We start from the raw sequence: 18845 nt of genomic DNA on the forward strand, positions 1-18845 counted from the left end.
TATTTGGCACTGGTGCAACCATTCCTATAATATTGTGTCCAGTTCTGGTGCCCCCAATTCAAGAAGGATGCTGATAAATTGGAGAGGGTTCAGAGAAGAGCCATGACAATGATTAAAGGATTAGAAAACATGCCTTATATAGACTCAAGGAGCTCAATCTATTTAGCTTAACAAAGGGAAGGTTAAGGGGTGACTTGATTACATTCTATAAGTACCTACATGGGGAACAAATATTTAATAATGGGCTCTTCAATCTAGCAGAGAAAGGTATAACACAATTCAATGACTGGAGATTGAAGCTAGACAAATTCAGACTGGAAACAAGGTGAAAATAGCCCAACACTGTGGCATTTAACTTCAGAAAGGGGAACTATGCAAAAATGAGGGGGTTAAACAGAAATTAAAAAGTACAGTGACTAGAGTGAAATTCCTGCAAGCTGCATGGACACTTCTCAAAGACACCATAATAGAGGCCCAACTTAAATGTATATCCCAAATTAAAAAACACAGTAAAAACTAAAAAAGAGCCAGCGTAGCTTAACAACCATGTAAAAGAAGCAGTGGGAGATAAAAAGGCATCTTTTAAAAAGTGGAAGTCAAATCCTAATGAGGTAAATAGAAAGGAGCATTAAAACCACCAAATTAAGTGTAAAAATGTAATAAGAAAAGCCAAAAAGGAGTTTGAAGAACAGCTAGCCAAAAACTCAAAAGGCCTCACCAAAGGCTCTTATGTAAATTAAGTTGTCATGGATAGGAGGGAAGATCCTTTCATGGATTGATAACTGGTTAAAAGACAGGGAACAAAGGGTAGGAATAAATGGTAAATTTTCAGAATGGAGAGGGGTAACTAGTGGTGTTCCCAAGGGTCCTTAAGTGATTGTACAACAAATGGCAAATGAAATTTACTGTGGATAAATGTGAAATAATGCACATTGGGAAAAATAACCCCAACTATACATACAATATGATGGGGGCTAATTTGGCTACAACTAATCAGGAAAAAGATCTTGGAGTCATCATGGATAGATCTTTGAAGACGTCCACGCAGTGTGCAGTGGCGATCAAAAAAGCAAACAGGATGTTAGGAATCATTAAAAGGGAATAAGAGAACAAGACGGAGAATATCTTATTGCCCTTATATAAATTCATAGTACGCCCACATCTTGAATACTGCATACAGATGTGGTCTCATCTCAAAAAAGATATACTGGCATTAGAAAAGGTTCAGAGAAGGGCAACTAAAATGATTAGGGGTTTGGAATGGGTCCCATATGAGGAGAGATTAAAGAGGCTAGGTCTTTTCAGCTTGGAAAAGAGGAGACTAAGGGGGGATATGATAGAGGTATATAAAATCCATGAGTGACGTGGAGAAAGTGTTCTCATAATATAAGAACTAGGGGGGCCCACCAAATGAAATTAATGGGCAGCAGGTTTAAAACAAATAAAAGGAAGTTCTTCTTCACACAGCACACAGTCAACTTGTGGAACTCCTTGCCTGAGGAGGTTGTGACGGCTAGGACTATAACACGGTTTAAAAGAGAACTGGATAAATTCATGGAGGTTAAGTCCATTAATGGCTATTAGCCAGGATGGGTAAGGAATGGTGTCCCTAGCCTCTGTTTGTCAGAGGGTGGTGATGTACGGCAGGAGAGAGATCACTTGATCATTACCTGTTAGGCCACTATCAGTGGACAGGATACTGGGCTAGATGGACCTTTGGTCTGACCCAGTACGGCCATTCTTATGTTCATGTTCTTAAATTTTTTTAATGGTGAGAGTAATTTAATCATTGGAACAAGTTACCAAGGGTCACGGTGGATTTTCCATCACTGACCATTTTTAAATCAGGATTTGATATTTTTCTAAACTATATGCGCTAGGAATTATTCTGGGGAGTTCTATTAATCCTCTTTCAAATCCCCCAAAAACTTCCCCACCAGGATTCCTACAAAAAACTTGACAACAGTGAGGCTGCTGGTGTGCTGAGACCACTGCCTATCCCGTTGACCAATGTTGACTCATGGTTTCCTTTACTCCCCCCGCCCACATCTAGTTTCCTTTTTTTTATACTTAGATTGTAAAAACCTTTGAGGTGGGAACAGTCTTTTTGTTCTGTTTTTGTCAGGGCCTACCACAAGGGGGTCCTGAACCATGACTAGGACTCCGAGGTAGTATGGTGATACAAATAGTTCATAGAACCCAGGAGCCATATGTAACAGACTGCTGCTTTACACAAATTCACAAGTAGTTACGGCACAAATTAAACATGAGATGGGCATGAAATGTATCAAACAAAGTGAATTAGGGAAGTCTTTAACATTGTGTTATTCCAATCTTACAAGGAAAGAATAGTACTGAAGCTAAGTACCGCAAGACAGGTAAATTTTTGGGCACTCTTATCGGTCATTACATTATTAATACAGTTTAAGGAACGTCTGTCTTGTATAACACTTACTACACAGTATGAGCATTCCCCCATAGAGTTCAGCTTAATACAAGGCTTGTGATACATAAGGATAGGATAGGATAGTAATTTATGGGGGATTCCTGAACCCACAATGATTTATTAAGATATGCTGTAAGCGCATGCATTTCATCTACATCTCAGCAGTTTTGTCCAGCAAACATTCCTTGAGCCTATCTTTCTGTCATCGAAATCAGGGTGTTTTTTAGTTACATCTTGTCTAGCTTTTGCTTTACAGATAAGAAAAGTACCATTACACTACATCCATCAAATGCTTTGAACTTTTTTTTGGGTTGGGAATAGCATAGGCTTTACTGGAGTTCTAACTAACACTGGTTTTTATGCAGTAATTTCTTTTCCTGATGCAGATTCAGCACCATCCACAGGAGTTTGGTTGTGTTCTATGCTTCTAATTATGGCATTATTTGTCAGGGGAAATTTACAGGCACATTAACATGTCTGACAAACTGTGAGCTGCAAATATTTCCAAAAGACACATTTCCATACATAGTATCAGGGGGTAGCCGTGTTAGTCTGTATCTACAAAAACAACAAAGAGTCTGGTGGCACCTTAAAGACTAACAGATTTATTTGGGCATAAGCTTTCGTGAGTAAAAACCTCACTTCTTCGGATGCACCGAAGAAGTGAGGTTTTTACTCACGAAAGCTTATGCCCAAATAAATCTGTTAGTCTTTAAGGTGCCACCAGACTCTTTGTTATTTCCATACATAGTGTACTAGGGTTCTTATTTTCCTGCTATGCCAATGCTATCATTTCTAACTAAAAGCTGAAAAAGTAACAAGTGAAACTGCAAAGAGCACTGCAGTTAAAACCTGGGCACCATGTAAAGAAGTTAGTGGTGACTGGAAGCCTTTTTGTGAGGACTCTCTTCTACAGACCTCGGTACAAGGGGTAACTACACATGGAAGATCTTAATCAGGACTGTCAAGCGATTGTTTAGCATATCTGGCAGGTAAATACCTTGCAATGCCGATTACAGAAATGCCATGAAAATGCCTGGTCTTGCTTTCTGGTGACATTGTAAATAAGAAGAGGGCAGCATTGTCTCCTGTAATTGTAAACAAACTTGTTTGTCTTAGCAATTGGCTGAACAAGAAGTAGGACTGAGTGCACTTGTAGGCTCTGAAGTTTTACATTGTTTTGTTTTTGAGTGCAGTTATGTAACAAACAAACAAACTCACTCTATATTTTTAAGTTGTACTTAGGGGTGGGCAAACTACGGCCCGCAGGCTGGATCCGGCCCATCAGGGCTTTGGATCCGGCCTGTGGGATTGTCACCCCCGTGGCGCCAAGGCTGCCTGGCGCCGCGCTGCTCCCAGATGCTGCTGGCACCAGGTCCCTGCAGGTCCCTAGGACAGCGAGTGGCAGACGGCTCCGCGCACGGCCCTCGCCTGCAGGCACTGCCCCCTGCAGCTCCCATTGGCTGGGAATGGGGAACCGTGGCCAATGGGAGCTTCAGGGGAGGTACCTGCAGGCGAGGAGAGTGGGTGGAGCCCTCTGCCCCCACCGCCAGGGACTGCAGGGACATGCCTTAGCCCCGCTGTGCGCAACTGTCACTCCAGAGCTGTTCAAGGTAAGTAGCCCCGGGCTGAAGCCCAGCACCCCAAACTCCTCCTGCACCCCAACTCCCTGCCCTGAGCCCCCTCATACATGCCACACCCATCTGTGCCCCAACTCCTTGCCTTGAGCCCCTTCCTGCACCCCGCACCCCCTTCCACACTCTGCACTCCCTCCCGCACCCCGCATCCCTGCCCCAACCCTACATTCATGCCCTGCATGCAATTTTCCCCACCCAGATATGGCCCTCAGGCCAAAAAGTTTGCCCACCCCTGTTGTACTTTCATGACAAAGAGATTGCACTACAGTACTTGTATAAGGGGAATTAAAAAAAGACTTTCTTCTGTTTATCATTTTTACAGTGCAAATATTTGAAATAAAAATAATATACACTTTGATTTCAATTACAACACAGAATACAATATATATGAAAATGTAGAAAAACATCCAAAATATTTTATAAATTTCAATTGGCAGTCCATTAACAGTGTAATTAAAACTGCAAGTTAACTGCGATTAATCGATAGCCCTAATTTTAATATTATTATTATTTTGTTATATGCTCTCCCAATATCTGATGCACCACATTGAAAGTTACAGTTTGGTACAATTGGCTGACACTGAAAATACCATATGTCTAAAATTTAAACACCTATGTGAACTGCTTCTCTCTATTTTCTAAATGGTAGCGCACTCAATTCTAGGAAAGTCTTGTCCAAATAAGAGATTCAAATACTTAGGTAACGTATACAAAGACATATTAAAAGAGGGGACTCGTGTATGTAACACTGTCAATCAATTTGCAGTTGTGTATGTTCAGATTGATTAAATGGTACTTTTCCATAACGGTGTTGAACTGGCCTATTTTCTAAATCTTAGAATCTGTTCTTACTCTATGTGAACTCTGCTGTATGGGGCCATACAGCTGTGTGTTCAAAAGAATGATCCAGGTAATTGTGCAGACATGTGGTCATTTTACACAGCCTTCCTTTTATACTTACATCTGTTCAGGGAGAGGCAAAACAGTTTCAGATTTAAAGGACTGAAGTAATTCTGGAATTTATTTCATTAACTGAAACATTTTTATGATGCAACTTCAGGGTAATATTATCCCTTGATTGACCAGAGTCCTCTTTTGGAAGGATGGATGCTTCTTAGTCTATGTGTACTCTGCTAATTTCTCACTAAATATATCATTGTGCAAACAGAATGAATAAGGAGTCAGTACATTCTTATTTGCCACATCCACTAATATAAAACATTTTATGAAACACTTATGTGTTGAAACGTAACATGTTGATGACGAACATCCAAGAAGCCAATTAACAAGACCATTCATTAAAACGGTGTATATTAAAATGAATAGTAGGTGAGAATACATCTTATTCCTAGATAATGAACTAAAATTGAATGAATGTCCAAATAAAAAGGTACAAAAAGAAAGTCTTAAAAGAAGGCCATCCAACATGGCAAACATTTAATCAAACTTATGTTATGTGGTATAGCAAATAAACATTTGCATACAAAATGGATCCTCTGAAAGAAGAAATCCCACCATCTGAAATGGTTCTGTCTGCCTTTACCCTGGAGAGCTATTTAAACAACAAAATTTAGTATTAGGCTTATTGACTGGAATGTAGGTATCAGATAGGCACACCTACGTTAATATAAAAAGTATGTTTTCATCTGAAAAAGACAATTTGTAAAATTGGTCAAATGTTCTGATTTGTATGGATTTTTTCCCCCTCTTGCTTACTGTACTGTAAAAGTTTTCTAATAGTTCCAGTCAGGAGTATTAAATTGTTCCTTTTGCTTGCTATACGAGAACGAGTCATTATGAAGTCTACAATTAGTGTTTTCAGTATATTCAGATGTTTGATGTGCAATAGAAATATTTACACTAAAGATAAGGGACTGGAGTAAAACATATTTTACAATGGAAGTGACATCACCAATTGGATTTCTTTGTGCAAAATGCTTATTTCTAAAAATGGAATTTCTCATTGAAAACAGAGCACATACCTACTGAACTGACTGATCTACAGCGGTTGGCTAATGAATTTTAAGTCTATACTTGCCAAAATTTGTTATTAATCAACTGTTGTTTTACCAGATGATTTTATATATAAATAGTTTAAGTGCAAAAGTGATTTAAAGAAGAAATTAAAAGCGTCACTTCAAATAAAAGAGGCAGCAGGTTTTGGTCATCCTTTGGTTTGCCCAAAAGACTTTACCCTGAGGAACTAATTTATCAAGAGGTGAGTGTACAATCATAAGAGATTTACAGAGGTATAGATTAATGTGAAAAGCAGAACGCAGTATTTAGCAATCATGAGTCACAGCCCAAATAAGTAGGGTTTGTGACAAAGACACATTGATGAATTGGATTAGTTCTAATTGAAGTTTGGGACAAAATAATAGCCAGGATTCTTCTTCTTCTAGAACTCATGTTAATACATGCAGGAGGGGATATTTCTGGAAACTGTGCTAAATTAAGTCTGCCAGGTTGTTCTGCTAAAGTGAAATCAAATATTAATGTATGCATTTCAATAAACATTTCTGGGCTACAAATGATTGATCCAATTACTACACTAATCATAAATTCTGATTCTTTTAACAACTTTCTGACTCACGGAATTCCGAATCGCAAATTATGTCTAGTGAATGAATTTCAGCTATTGAATATTCATGTGACCCAGAGGGATCATTATGGTGGGCAATTTAATGACATTCTTATAACAATAGCTATGATGTGAAAAGGCTAGAAAACAGTTTGCATTCATGGGACTGGCATGGTGGTCATTATTAATATTTTATTCAACACGAAGGAAGGAAGGAAGTCGTATTAAGACAGGGTGAATGAGCTCTTCAGTATATAACAAGTCTTTTAAATAAGGCAGAAAAATGTTTTTCCTGTTTTAATCAATTTTTTTTTTTTTTTTTTACTATCATACAACTATATCCCAATTGTCCCTGCCCCACACAATAGTAAATTGACTTTACTTTTGGTATTTGTCACTAGGGAAGGTAATGGATGCCATTTTTTCCTGTAAATCAATTTTGTTCTCTCACTACTAATGCACAGTAAGGCTTCAGGAAATGGGATGCCTGAAACCATGCCAAGAACATCCTCATTCACAGAAATACTTGTAAATACCAGTTATGGCCCTCGACCTAGCTTTGTGCATCTTTCCCCCATGCACCCCCCCTTCCACTCTACATTGTGAATAGTGTGGGTCATTCTATCACCCAAGACCCTAAATCAATGGAACCTTAAGACTGTGTTCATGAAGGTATACCTATTCTATATCTTGAATTTTACACATCATTTATGTTTTAGTCAATGACAGCTCCAAATAATTTTAGATTCTGTTCAACATACACAAACTGCAACCAAATAAAAATATCTTCTAACTTATTCCTAAAACACTCCTTTAGCCCATAGGAAGTTGACAGATTTTTCTCAAAGATGAATTTGTAATTGAAGTAATTTCAAAGCAAATAATTAATATATTTGAGTAACTTCTGAAATGAATGTGTATTTTGACTGTTGAACAACAACAGTATGCACTCTGCAAAGTTTCTATGTTTTAATGATAAAGAAGATAAGGCTCTGTTTAACGCACAAAACTTATATAGCAATTCTATGCTAAAGTTTCATAATAAAATGACCAAAAGTCAGGAGATGCAAAAGGTAAAGTTCTGAGAACAATGTCATTTCAGTCATTTTGTGCAACCTACAAACTTTATGTTAAGAAAAAAGCAAATATATTAAGAGACAAGCTTTAGGGGGGAAAATTGGAAAATACTGCATATGTACAACATGCCCAAGTTACTATCGCTGTAAAAAATTATATTTCTTAATTTTTGCAGTTTTAATTGTGCAATCTTGATATTGCAGATACTTCAGCAAGGTTAGATTTTTTTTTAAGTAAAGCAAAAAATACCCTCCTCAAAACCATTCACACCCCAACAGGGGGAAAAATGACTAGAAATGCCTTCTAGTACCTTAACTACAGCATTTATTTCCCATAATGAAAATAAGCAAATTGCATATGTAGGTACAATTGAAAACATAAGAATCAGGAATTTCTTGCCAGTGGTCTTTATATGAAATTTTGCAAGGAAGGTTTCAATGTGTTTTTTAAAATAGCTATTGTAAGCTGATAAAAGTAATTCTTTTAAACTTGCTGTGTAACAGAGATAGAAAAGTATCAGAACTTTTGGTTGCCATCTCTGCCAATGCAAGATTGCTCTAGGGCTTTTTCTAATCTAACTTTACATGATCAGAGGACACAGCTTCCACCCATAGGTAGTATCAGTAATACTAATGATACCAGTAGAGTGTGCATGAGGGGCTGTCAGATCAACATAGGGAAAAGAGCTAACAGATATCTGAATTTGCTTTGGAAAAGATTGTGAAAGGCTTCTAAAGGTTTAAGGAATTCCATGTTTGCATTGCTTTCCCTCTCAGTCCTCCAGGGAAGGCTGGCTGGCTCGCTATTTGGGGCATGGTCGACCCACAGTGAGCAGGGTCCTTGCAGCACAAGCAGGCTTTGGTTAGCCTGGCAGTTATGGCATGGCTGACCATGGCATAAGTGGGTCTGGTGAGCCTGGGCATTTTGCACCTTCTTCTGCCAAACTCTAGGCTGCCGATGTTCTTCCAGGGAGCCTACAATGAAAGCTGCTGAAGCCAGCGACCTTGATATCAGAAGGGGTTTCAAAAAAATCCTGCTGCAGGGCCCGCTTGATGTTAAACAACAGCCCAGTAACACACAGAATCCTTTCTTGGTTGTTTTGGTTTCTTGTTGCCCTGAGCAGGAGATCTGGTAAAGACTTCCTGCAAGCTGCTGGAGGCAGTTCAAACTGGCTAGCTGGCTGGGTGTTCAGCGATATGGCCATTCCCAGTCTGCCTGATTGACAAGTCTGGTCAATGCCCCCAAGAAGCTGCAAGCTCAAGAATAAGAACCACTGTAATGGATCTGCAGACTTTCCCTGTGAATAAGAGTTCTTGTGTGATTTCTCTCAGAACCATGCCAGAACACTTTCTTACAAAATATATAAAGTAAAACTGGCTGCTCCTCCTGACCCAAGTAACTGAAAAGCAGGGGAGAGAAAGGAGTATTCCACAGATGCTTAAATTCTTCATTATACTGTCTCCTCATTTCCAGCAACCCTAGTTTAAATCTAATAGCAACCTATGAAAAACTAGTGGCTTGCAACTGTAATTCTTTCCTTGTCCTCCTATTGCAATGCTTCAACTGCTTTAGATTGCTAGGTATCGTGATTATGTGAAAAGTGTCACAACAGAGTTTAATTCTATCATTTTAACCATACCATTTTAGTTCCACAACAGCTATTTTATAAATTAATGCTGCTGTGGCATCAAGTTTTAATAGCCAATTTTTTTAAACTGATAGCCATTGAAGCTACCATAATTTGATGGTAAACTTTATAAAAGTTTCATATTTCCATTTTCTTAATAGACTGTAAGAAAAAGGACAATGTTGTAAAAAAGAAAGAATTTTCCTGCCTGGTGTTTTATGATGTGAAAAAGTCAGCAATTTCCTTTGTGGCCACAGACATTGTTTTTCTATACTATTTCATTTTTACACCTACGTTGACCATAATTACTTGTAGATAGCTAGAGTGCCATATTTGGAACTTTCATTAATGGATAATGAATGATAATTAGAATCTTCTTAGTTCAGTCAAACAAATGTAATAACTTTATAAACATATACTGAAAAGGAAGTTATAGTTCCCTAGTATATCTTAATATATGATCCATGAGTGCTGGCACAGCATGGTTAGCATATTTAGTCATAATAGTATTTCATTTCTGCAGGAAGACATTTATAATACCCCAGCACCCCAAAATGCTCATTCTTTGAAAGCTATCCATATTTAGACGCAAGAGCAGTAAATTACATCTACTAACAAGCTGACCTAATACACACCCTTCCTGTTGGACTCCCCAGACTCATAATACTTTATTAAAGCATACTGTATACATAATTCAATTTAATGCGAATGAAACACGTTATTACCACCAATTAACTTCTCCAAAAACAAAGTATTTAAAATCAAAACTTCAGAAACATTCCCAAGAGGAAATACATATTTATGAAATACTGTAGATTTTAAAATTAATTCTCTCAACTTATGAATGAAATTAAAAATAAAAATCAAGTGCCAAAAATGAACAGTTATGTTTTACTGTTGACAAGTAAAGTCCATGCAATTATGTTGCATGTGAAATATGGATTTTAAAATAAGGAATAATGACCACTGTGTAACAGGTGGTCAGTGTTGTTCAGTCTTGATGCAAAACCCTATTTCCTTTTTAACATCTTGAACATATTATGAACTAAACTAAAATAAAATAATCTATGTACCAAATACATCTGTATAAATCTTCCTTTATATTTGTTTACTAAAGATCTTAGTCAGGTCAGGTATTGCTAAATGATTGCCAAGCATTCTTTTGAAATGACTTTTGGGGAAAAATAATTAGTTCTGAGAAAACTTATTTTGGGGGGTCTTTAAAGAATAAGAAAACACTGCATCCTTCCCATTTCTTTTTGTTCCCTCTTTAGTATAGAGAGAATCATGTTTTTCTATGCTAATATTGTTCTCTAACCTACTTTTTGTTTCTTAGAAGCTTTGGTATCTACATTTTGTGACAAAAAGGTTGTGTCCTCAAGCCTCGGCTTGGAACAAAATTAATGGCAAAGTTAAATCTGTAGAAGCTTTTGAAAGCATAGCCATTCCTAACAATTTTACCTTTCTGAATAGGTCTTTTAAACACAAATGCAGTACAGGCCAACAAGAGGAAAAGCCATCTTCATGAATTTTAGAACTATGCAGTGAAAGTGCAGGATAGACAAACTACTTTTCATCCAGGAGAGCAATACAAGACTCTGATGGGCGGTGCTCACTGGCAGTGTAGCCTAATGGTTAGGGCACTAGATCTCTACTCACCTCACCTCCAATTTCTCTCATTGCCCACTAACATGCCCTGTGGTGGATTGCCTTTTGGTGGGTGTCACCCTGATCCTCTGGTCAGCTCTCCAATGAGATGCAACACTCTCCAGGGTAACAGAGTCCCAAGGAAAATATTGGGTCTCGCAGCCTCCCAAAGGAAAGGGGGGTGGGAGAGGACCTTCAGTCTGTTTAGCGACCCCTGTGGATACTTGGTTACAGCCATGCAGCTTGCAAAGCCTTTACCTTCTCTGGGTTTCCCCAACAGAGAGTCTGGAAGAGAGGGTTTTCATGCCCTCTGTAACAAGGTGGTTGGTAGGGCTCTGGCCCCAGGCCATGTGAGAAGCAACAATGCCCAACACCCAGGAGCACCTGAAGGCTGCCTCCTGGGCCAATTCCTATCACTCGCTACCCCACCAAAGTCTTACAGTTTGACACAGTAACAAAGAAAAGGTGAAGAGCTGAACCTTCAGCCCTCTGGGCTCAGCAGGCTAGCTTTCTTCCAGAGAAAGGTTTCTGTAGCATTCTTTTTCAGGAGCTTTCAGGGTAAGACTTTCTCCTTGCCCTGTCAGGCCCCTTCTGTCCTGTCAGTCTCCCTTTTAAACTCCAACTCCAGCTGGAGCATGCACTGCAGGTGGGGATGGACAAGGCTGCCTGGGCCCCGAGTTGCTCCTTAACCCCCTCAGTTCTGGTGTAGGGTTTATACATTCCACCACAAAGATTAACTCATTTCCTTCCAAACACTGCATTTTCCCATATGCATCAGGAAGTGCCTGAGGTATTTGGAATATTTATTCAATTTACAAAGGAAAATAGGCAATATAGGCCCAATGGTTTCAAATATGGGGACATTTTAAGCAATGTGTCATTATGGTACCGGGTAATAGTGGTACCATTAAAAAAGCAAACCATTCAAGAGGAGGCTTCTTTTTTGAAGGGTCACTCTCAACTTAAGTTAGGTGCTCTCATTATTCCTCTTAGTACCATCTCAAGTAAAAATATCAAAAATCTGATGTCACTTTTTGTGCTCTGTGTACTTTTTGGATTTCTTTCAGCATAGACAATGAAAATCAATTAAGTTAGTTTTAATTTATTTATAGTTAATTTAACTTTCAGGTTCTTAATACAGCAATGATTGGCAGTTTTATGTCATATTTTGTGGCTTGACTAATTTTTTAAGCTTTTGTAGAACAATGCCTAACTGCTAAGCTTTAGATAGTATATAAATAATCAGAAGAAAGAGCCCATTAAAACATGTGGATCATCTTGCTATGAAGAAAAATCACTTCAGGATAGGCTGCCAACAACTTAGCTGCTCAGGGGAGAGAATATGGTTCTCGGTGAAGAATAAAAATCTCCAGTAGTCTGGAAAGGAAACTGGGGACATCCCCTATAAGCTTTACATCATAGTTACATAACTAATCAACCCTCAAGAGGAAACGAAAAGAGTGCATGCTTAGCCAAATGAACTATGTGAAAAACATGTGTTGCTGGAACTGATTTCAGGCAATGCTACAAAACTCTTCCATTAAGAAGGCAGTTGTTTCTTCCATGATTTGCATGGAGTCTACAGAAAAGCACTGAACAAGATCTACCTGGGAGTTTCCAGGTCAAGCACCATGTCTGCATGAAAAAAGTTAAGATTAGCGTAAAAAAGCATCACCTCAACTGAAACAAGTAGTTTGCATTTGCGTAGGTAAACCTGTAATCCAACAACAGAAGTGGGCTATGTTCGCCAAGGAACACTTGAAGCCTTTGAACAGTAGACAAATTGAGAATGGGGAATCATCCTCAACTAATCCAAACACAATCCCCTTGAGCAGTGTGAAAACCTGAAGTCTATCCTTATGATTCTGGTTCAGAAGCATGAATGGGTTTTACTCGGTCACTGAATTCAATAAGAGCAGGATCAAACGCTAAATGTATATGTAACGCTGAGAGCCCCGGTGTTGGTGGGTAGGATTGAATCTGGGACCTCTGAAGCTAAATGAATGAGCCTCTACTACATGAGCCAACAGCCACATAACTCTTAGGTAAGGCTGTGGCAGACTCATGGGGATAGCTCAGTGGTTTGAACATTGGCCTGCTAAACCCAGGGCTGTGAGTTCAATCCTTGAGGGGGCACTTAGGGATCTGGGGCAAAATCAGTACTTGGTCCTGCTAGAGAAGGCAGGGGGCTGGACTTGATGACCTTTCAAGGTCCCTTCCAGTTCTAGGAGATAGGATATCTCCATATATATATTAAGTGGTCTCAGTGCCACTGGAGGGGGACAGAGCACCACAACCAGGAAGTGTGTGGGTTACTCATAGGATTTGTAGAGAGGTGGGTGAAACAGAAGTAGATATGTTTTGTTCCATATGGGAAAAGTGTTTAGCTTGACATAGCAGAGTGGCAGGGAATAGAAGTTACAAAAAATGATAGCCGAAATGTAACAAAACTCATTACCTGTCATAAATACTCTGAACACTTACTTGCATATCCATACATCACCAACATAAAAAAAGCAACTTTTCCAGATATATACATGTAAGGCTTGTAACAGCTGTATCCACCTCTTATTTAAAAATAAATAAATAAATAAAAAGTGTTTCACGGACCATTTACATGAAACACTTGCAAAGCTAATTTTAATTACATTGTTATTTAAACTAAAAACAACAAAAAGTAGGCAAAACCACTCATTTATATGTAGCGTGAAACATAATATTTTAATTTGAAATGAGAAGAGAGCCAGTTTTCATAACCAGAAACTCCAGCCCTCACCTTGAAAATAGAGTGGTTCAGAAGAGTGCACTCAGATGATAGTTATGAAAAGTTTAAATAAGCTTATCCCACCAAAACAGATTTAGTTTACCAAAACCCCCACACAACAGAACAAAACTGGTTATTGTTAAGGCTATGAGTCTGTCACGGAGGTCATGGATTCCGTGACTTTCTGTGACCTCCATGACTTTTGCAGCGGCCAGCAGCAGCAGTTTGGGTGTGTGGGAGGGGGCTCAGGGCTAGGGACAGGGGTTTGGGGAGTGCAGGGGGCTCCCCAGATCCCAGTGGCATGGCCCTCCTGCAGCTCCTAGGTGGCGGCGGCCCAGGCCCACACCGCATGCTGCTTGCAAGCCCCACAGCTCCCATTGGATGCGGTTCCTGGCCAATGGGGGCTGCAACAGCCGGCACTAGTGGCAGGAGCAGCGGAGCCCCTGCCTCCACCACTTAGGAGCTGCAGAGACGCGGAGCCAAGTAGGAAGCCCCGACAATCCCCTCCCCCAGTACCAGCGGGGGTCCCGGGCCGTGCACCGTGGTCTGACGCCCTCTCCCCCAGTACTAGCAGGGGTCCCGGGCCACATCCCCCAGCACCCGCAGCGCCCCCAGACCCTCCCACCCCCCAAGAGCACTCGCGGCCCCCCGCCCAAGTTTTAGTCAGGGCAGGACAGGTCACGGGTCCATGAATTTTTGTGGACACAGCCCGTGATCTGTCCATGACTTTTACTAAAAATACCTGTGACTAAAACGTAGCCTTATTGTTATATTTGAATATTACATAAAAAGGCAGGGGTTTTTTTAATGTCTCTTGACTGTTTACAGACATCTTTCACAAATTTAAATGGACAATCACTAAGGTTAGAGGACACTCAAACAGCTGAGAGAAAAAGACATTTGATACAAGTGGAGAGAAGGTACCCAGAGTAAAAGACGAGTATGTAAATATGGTGGGCTTTAGGATCTGCTTTTCATAGATTATAAAGTTAATGTTGCATCATTCAAACTGCTTGATCAATGATTAAGTTTTCATGTCTGATTCCTCTCTGCTCTATCCGATATGTTGGAAGTTTTTTTCTTTGTATAAGTAAAAGAAAGAAGAAATATACGCAATTAAAATAAAAAAACCCCCAAAACCTTAAGTGACCTGCCAAGAAATTGCCAAAGTTCCACCAACTTTAGCAATACCTGCAAAATGCCTGATTCATGTCAACAAACAGCCAGACTAAGAGGAGCTTTTGGCAAGTTAACTCAATATTCTCCTCTAGGCTTCCCAAACCTACTGATCACCGGTTTACATTCAGATAGGACACCCCAGAGTTCACTGTGTAGATTACACCACAATTATGGAAATTCAATCAGATTAAAGGAAGATTAAATTGAACAATCCAAGGGTGCCACTATATCTACTTAAATCTAGGCAAAAATTGAAACCAGATGCTTAGACATAATGAATGGCCCATCTTCTATCAGACATGGCATTTTGAGGCAGGTCTGAGGGCGGGGGGAATTGTCTTTTCTCCATATACATTTTCTCTGTATCCACAAGAGTAGCTGATTCATGACCATCATTTTGCACCAAAAGTTTGGATTGTGTTTGCAAGATTTTTTGGGGATAGATGGCAATTTAACAGACACAGTTCACATAAAAAATGCAGGCACTGCAAATCTATATTGCCAAATATTAATGTAAGTAATCTATCCATATCAATCATGGCTTTTTGGGGCAACACTGCAAATTATTTTCATTAGAAAATGTAATTATATACTTACGGCAAGGGGTATTTGGATTGCTTGCAAGTTGTGGAAATGCCAGGATAACAGACATCTCTGGTTGATCATTTTGTTTAGGTTCCTCTTCAACAGGTTGGTCAGCCCAAACTACTGTTTTTGGTCTCTGAATCAGCTGTTCAACCTCCTTGAAGTTAGCCTCAATGACAGCATTTGCCAGCCCAGCTTCTTTTAAGGTGAAGTACTGTTTTCTTAGAACTGGAAGCAAAGCATTTAGTACTCTACAAACAAACAAAAAACCCAGACAAAGATAATTTTAAATATCTTTAAATGAAAGTTTTAGTCTAGTCAACAGTAACCTAGCTATGAACTATGACTGTTAGAACATAAAAACTACTATTGGCTGAGCCCCTGCAAGTTTCTCTCCTTCCTCTGCAGACTGGGGCCCGGGTCACTTGCAGGTTTAAACTAGAGAGTGGGTGGGCAAGATTCTGTGGCCTGCAATATGCAGCAGGTCAGACTAGATCATCACATTGGTTCCTTCTGGCCTTAAAGTCTATTGTTGATTTAGCAGCCTTATTATTTGATTCAATTTGAAAGAAGCGTAATCAACTTTTGAAAAGTACTAAAACTCCATGCAGAAATCACTGCTAATTTTGGTGGTGTTCTCTTCCCTGAACTATTAAATATGATGTATATGAAAATTCTTCATCGTCCTAGTAAGTAATATTTTCATAACGCTGTGCAATACACCAAAACATGGAAAATAGCACAGAAGTATGGTTGATATATTTCGATAATATTAAAGATATTATTAGAGATAATATTTATTTTTCAATTATATATCTCATCAGATAACCAACACAGACTTTTTTTCAATCAGGCATCAAAGTGGTGGTGTTCACCTTTTATACAGCATCCAAAATGTGGGCCAGAGTTCCAGTTTCAGTTTTGCAGGTTTGTGTGGCTTATTCAGCACTTGCGTTGTTTGCAGTAATCGCATTTAACCTGGATAGTTGATTTCAAAAAAATCTGCTCAAAGCATCTAACTTTCTTGAACCCCATTAGCTGTATAACAGCTTCTGTGTAACGAAATTAGACTTTGCTTATCATTAAATGCCATTTAAGTCTAAGGCAAAAGCCACACACTGGATAACCTACCTTAACTAGCTTGAATCCAGCTAGCGTGGTTAACAATAGCAGTGGGGACAGTGCACCACAGGCAGTACGAGCCCGGCACAAATCCTGGTTACATATTCTACTCAATAGCCTGTGCTACACTGTCTCCAATCGAGTAGAATATGTAACCAGGATTTGTGCCGGGCTCGTACTGCCTGTGGTGCACTGTCTCCACTGCTATTGTTACCTGAGATAGCTGGAGTCAAGCTAGCTCAGGTAGGTTAGCCTGCGACACAGCAAAAGCTGATCAATGTACCTTAAAGCACAGGGAGATTATAAACATCAATGTTATTGTTTGGTATACATATGGAAATTGTATCAACATCCTTTATGAAGTCTGTGGGTACCACTGCAGTCTGCACCTACGGTCCACTGGACAGGGGCAGAGTGGGACATAGAGCATGAAAGCTACGCAGGGTATTGAGCAGGGGATCTTCTGGAATGCATGCATTCTGCAGGGCAGTGATAAGGACTGTATGAATTGTAAATTAACATAAAAATGGCCATACTAGATCAGACCAAAGGTCCATCTAGCCCAGTATCCTGTCTTCCGATAGTGGCCAATGCCAGGTGATTCAGAGGGAATGAACAGAACAGGATCAAGTGATCCATCCTCTATGGCCCATTCCCAGCTTCTAGCAAACAGAGGCTATGGACACAATTCCTGCCCATCTTGGCTAATAGCCACTGATGGACCAATGCATCAATGAATGAAAATATCTTGCCCTCACACTCCATCCCTTTGTTAAAAGTTCTGTGCTACTTGGAAGTAACTTTACCTTAAACTTGGTCTTAATATGGAATATCCTTTACTCAACTCCTGTTTGCTATTCACTCACTTTCTGTTGCCAATAAAAGGAAGCATACTACAACATACGAAATTTGACAACAAAGAAAGGAAAAAAATCCAACAACTCTGGAAGTTAAATGCTAATGTAATAAAAAGATACATTTTAAACAACTCTATTTTGGAAGTATACTAGTAATGTGGGCCGATCTAATAATTCGGTGGTAAAACAATTGAAGTATCAGCAATATTCAGTTCTTTAAAAGCTCCATATGCTTGCTGTACCAGAGAGATTTACAAATAAGGCTACATCTACACTACGGGGGGGAGGGGGGGGTCGATTTAAGATACGCAAATTCAGCTACGTGAATAGAGTAGCTGAATTCGACGTATCGTAGCCGACTTACCCCGCTGTGAGGACGGCGGCAAAATTGACCTCTGCGGCTTCCTGTCGACGGCGCTTACTCCCACCTCCGCTGGTGGAGTAAGAGCGTCGATTCGGGGATCGATTGTCGCGTCCCGACGGGACACGATAAATCGATCCCCGAGAGGTTGATTTCTACCTGCCGATTCAGGCGGGTAGTGTAGACCCAGCCTGAGAAAGTGTTTTCAAAATAGCTTGGATTGCAATATGATCTCTGATAAGTTTGACAATTGCAGCTGAAAATAATCTTAGTTGCTTGCAGATCAGCCTACCTGTTATTAGGAAGAGACAGGTATTAGCAATGGGCGATTCGATCATTAGAAACATAGATAGCTGGATATGCGATGACCGGGAGAATCTCATGGTGACTTGCCTGCCTGGTGCGAAGGTTGTGGATCTCTCGAGACATCTAGATAAGCTTATGTTTACAGCTGGGGAAGAGCCAGTGGTCCTGGTACATGTAGGTACCAATGACATAGGGAAGGATAGGAGAGAGGTCCTGGAGACCAAATTTAGACTGTTAAGTAAGATATTGAAGTCCAAGACCTCCGTGGTAGCATTCTCTGAAATGCTTCCAGATCCACGCGCAGGGCCAGTTAGACAGGCAGAACTGCAGGGTCTCAATGCATGGATGAGACAATGGTGTAGGGAGAAGGGGTTTAGATTTATTAGGAACTGGGGAAACTTTTGGGAAAGGAGGAGCCTACACAGGAAAGATGGGTTCCACCTAAACCAAAATGGAACCAGATTGCTGGCGCTTAAAATTAAAAAGGTCATAGAGCAGTTTTTAAACTAAAGGCTGGGGGAAAGCCGACAGGTCCAGAGGAGCACGTGGTTTGGACATCCCTTAGAGGAGGATCTATAAATGGAGATTCGTTATGTCCTAATAAGGAGAGGATGGAAAATGATCAAATACAGGTAGGATCTGATGAGAAATAGTCA

The 18845-nt window shown here is 39.9% G+C and overlaps 1 protein-coding gene across 2 annotated transcripts in view; it reads right to left on the reverse strand.

Moving 5' to 3' along the window:
• Positions 1-18845, reverse strand: part of KIF18A (kinesin family member 18A) — a 111489-nt gene that overhangs the window by 18838 nt on the left and 73806 nt on the right. For both annotated transcript variants that reach the window (XM_034769862.1, XM_034769861.1), the window contains one exon: positions 15556-15794. In XM_034769862.1, coding sequence (XP_034625753.1) covers positions 15556-15794 — 239 coding nt within the window. The remainder of the gene's footprint in view (positions 1-15555; positions 15795-18845) is intronic.

The sequence above is a fragment of the Trachemys scripta genome, chromosome 4 (genome assembly GCF_013100865.1).
Source record: "Trachemys scripta elegans isolate TJP31775 chromosome 4, CAS_Tse_1.0, whole genome shotgun sequence".
Taxonomy (NCBI): domain Eukaryota; kingdom Metazoa; phylum Chordata; order Testudines; family Emydidae; genus Trachemys; species Trachemys scripta.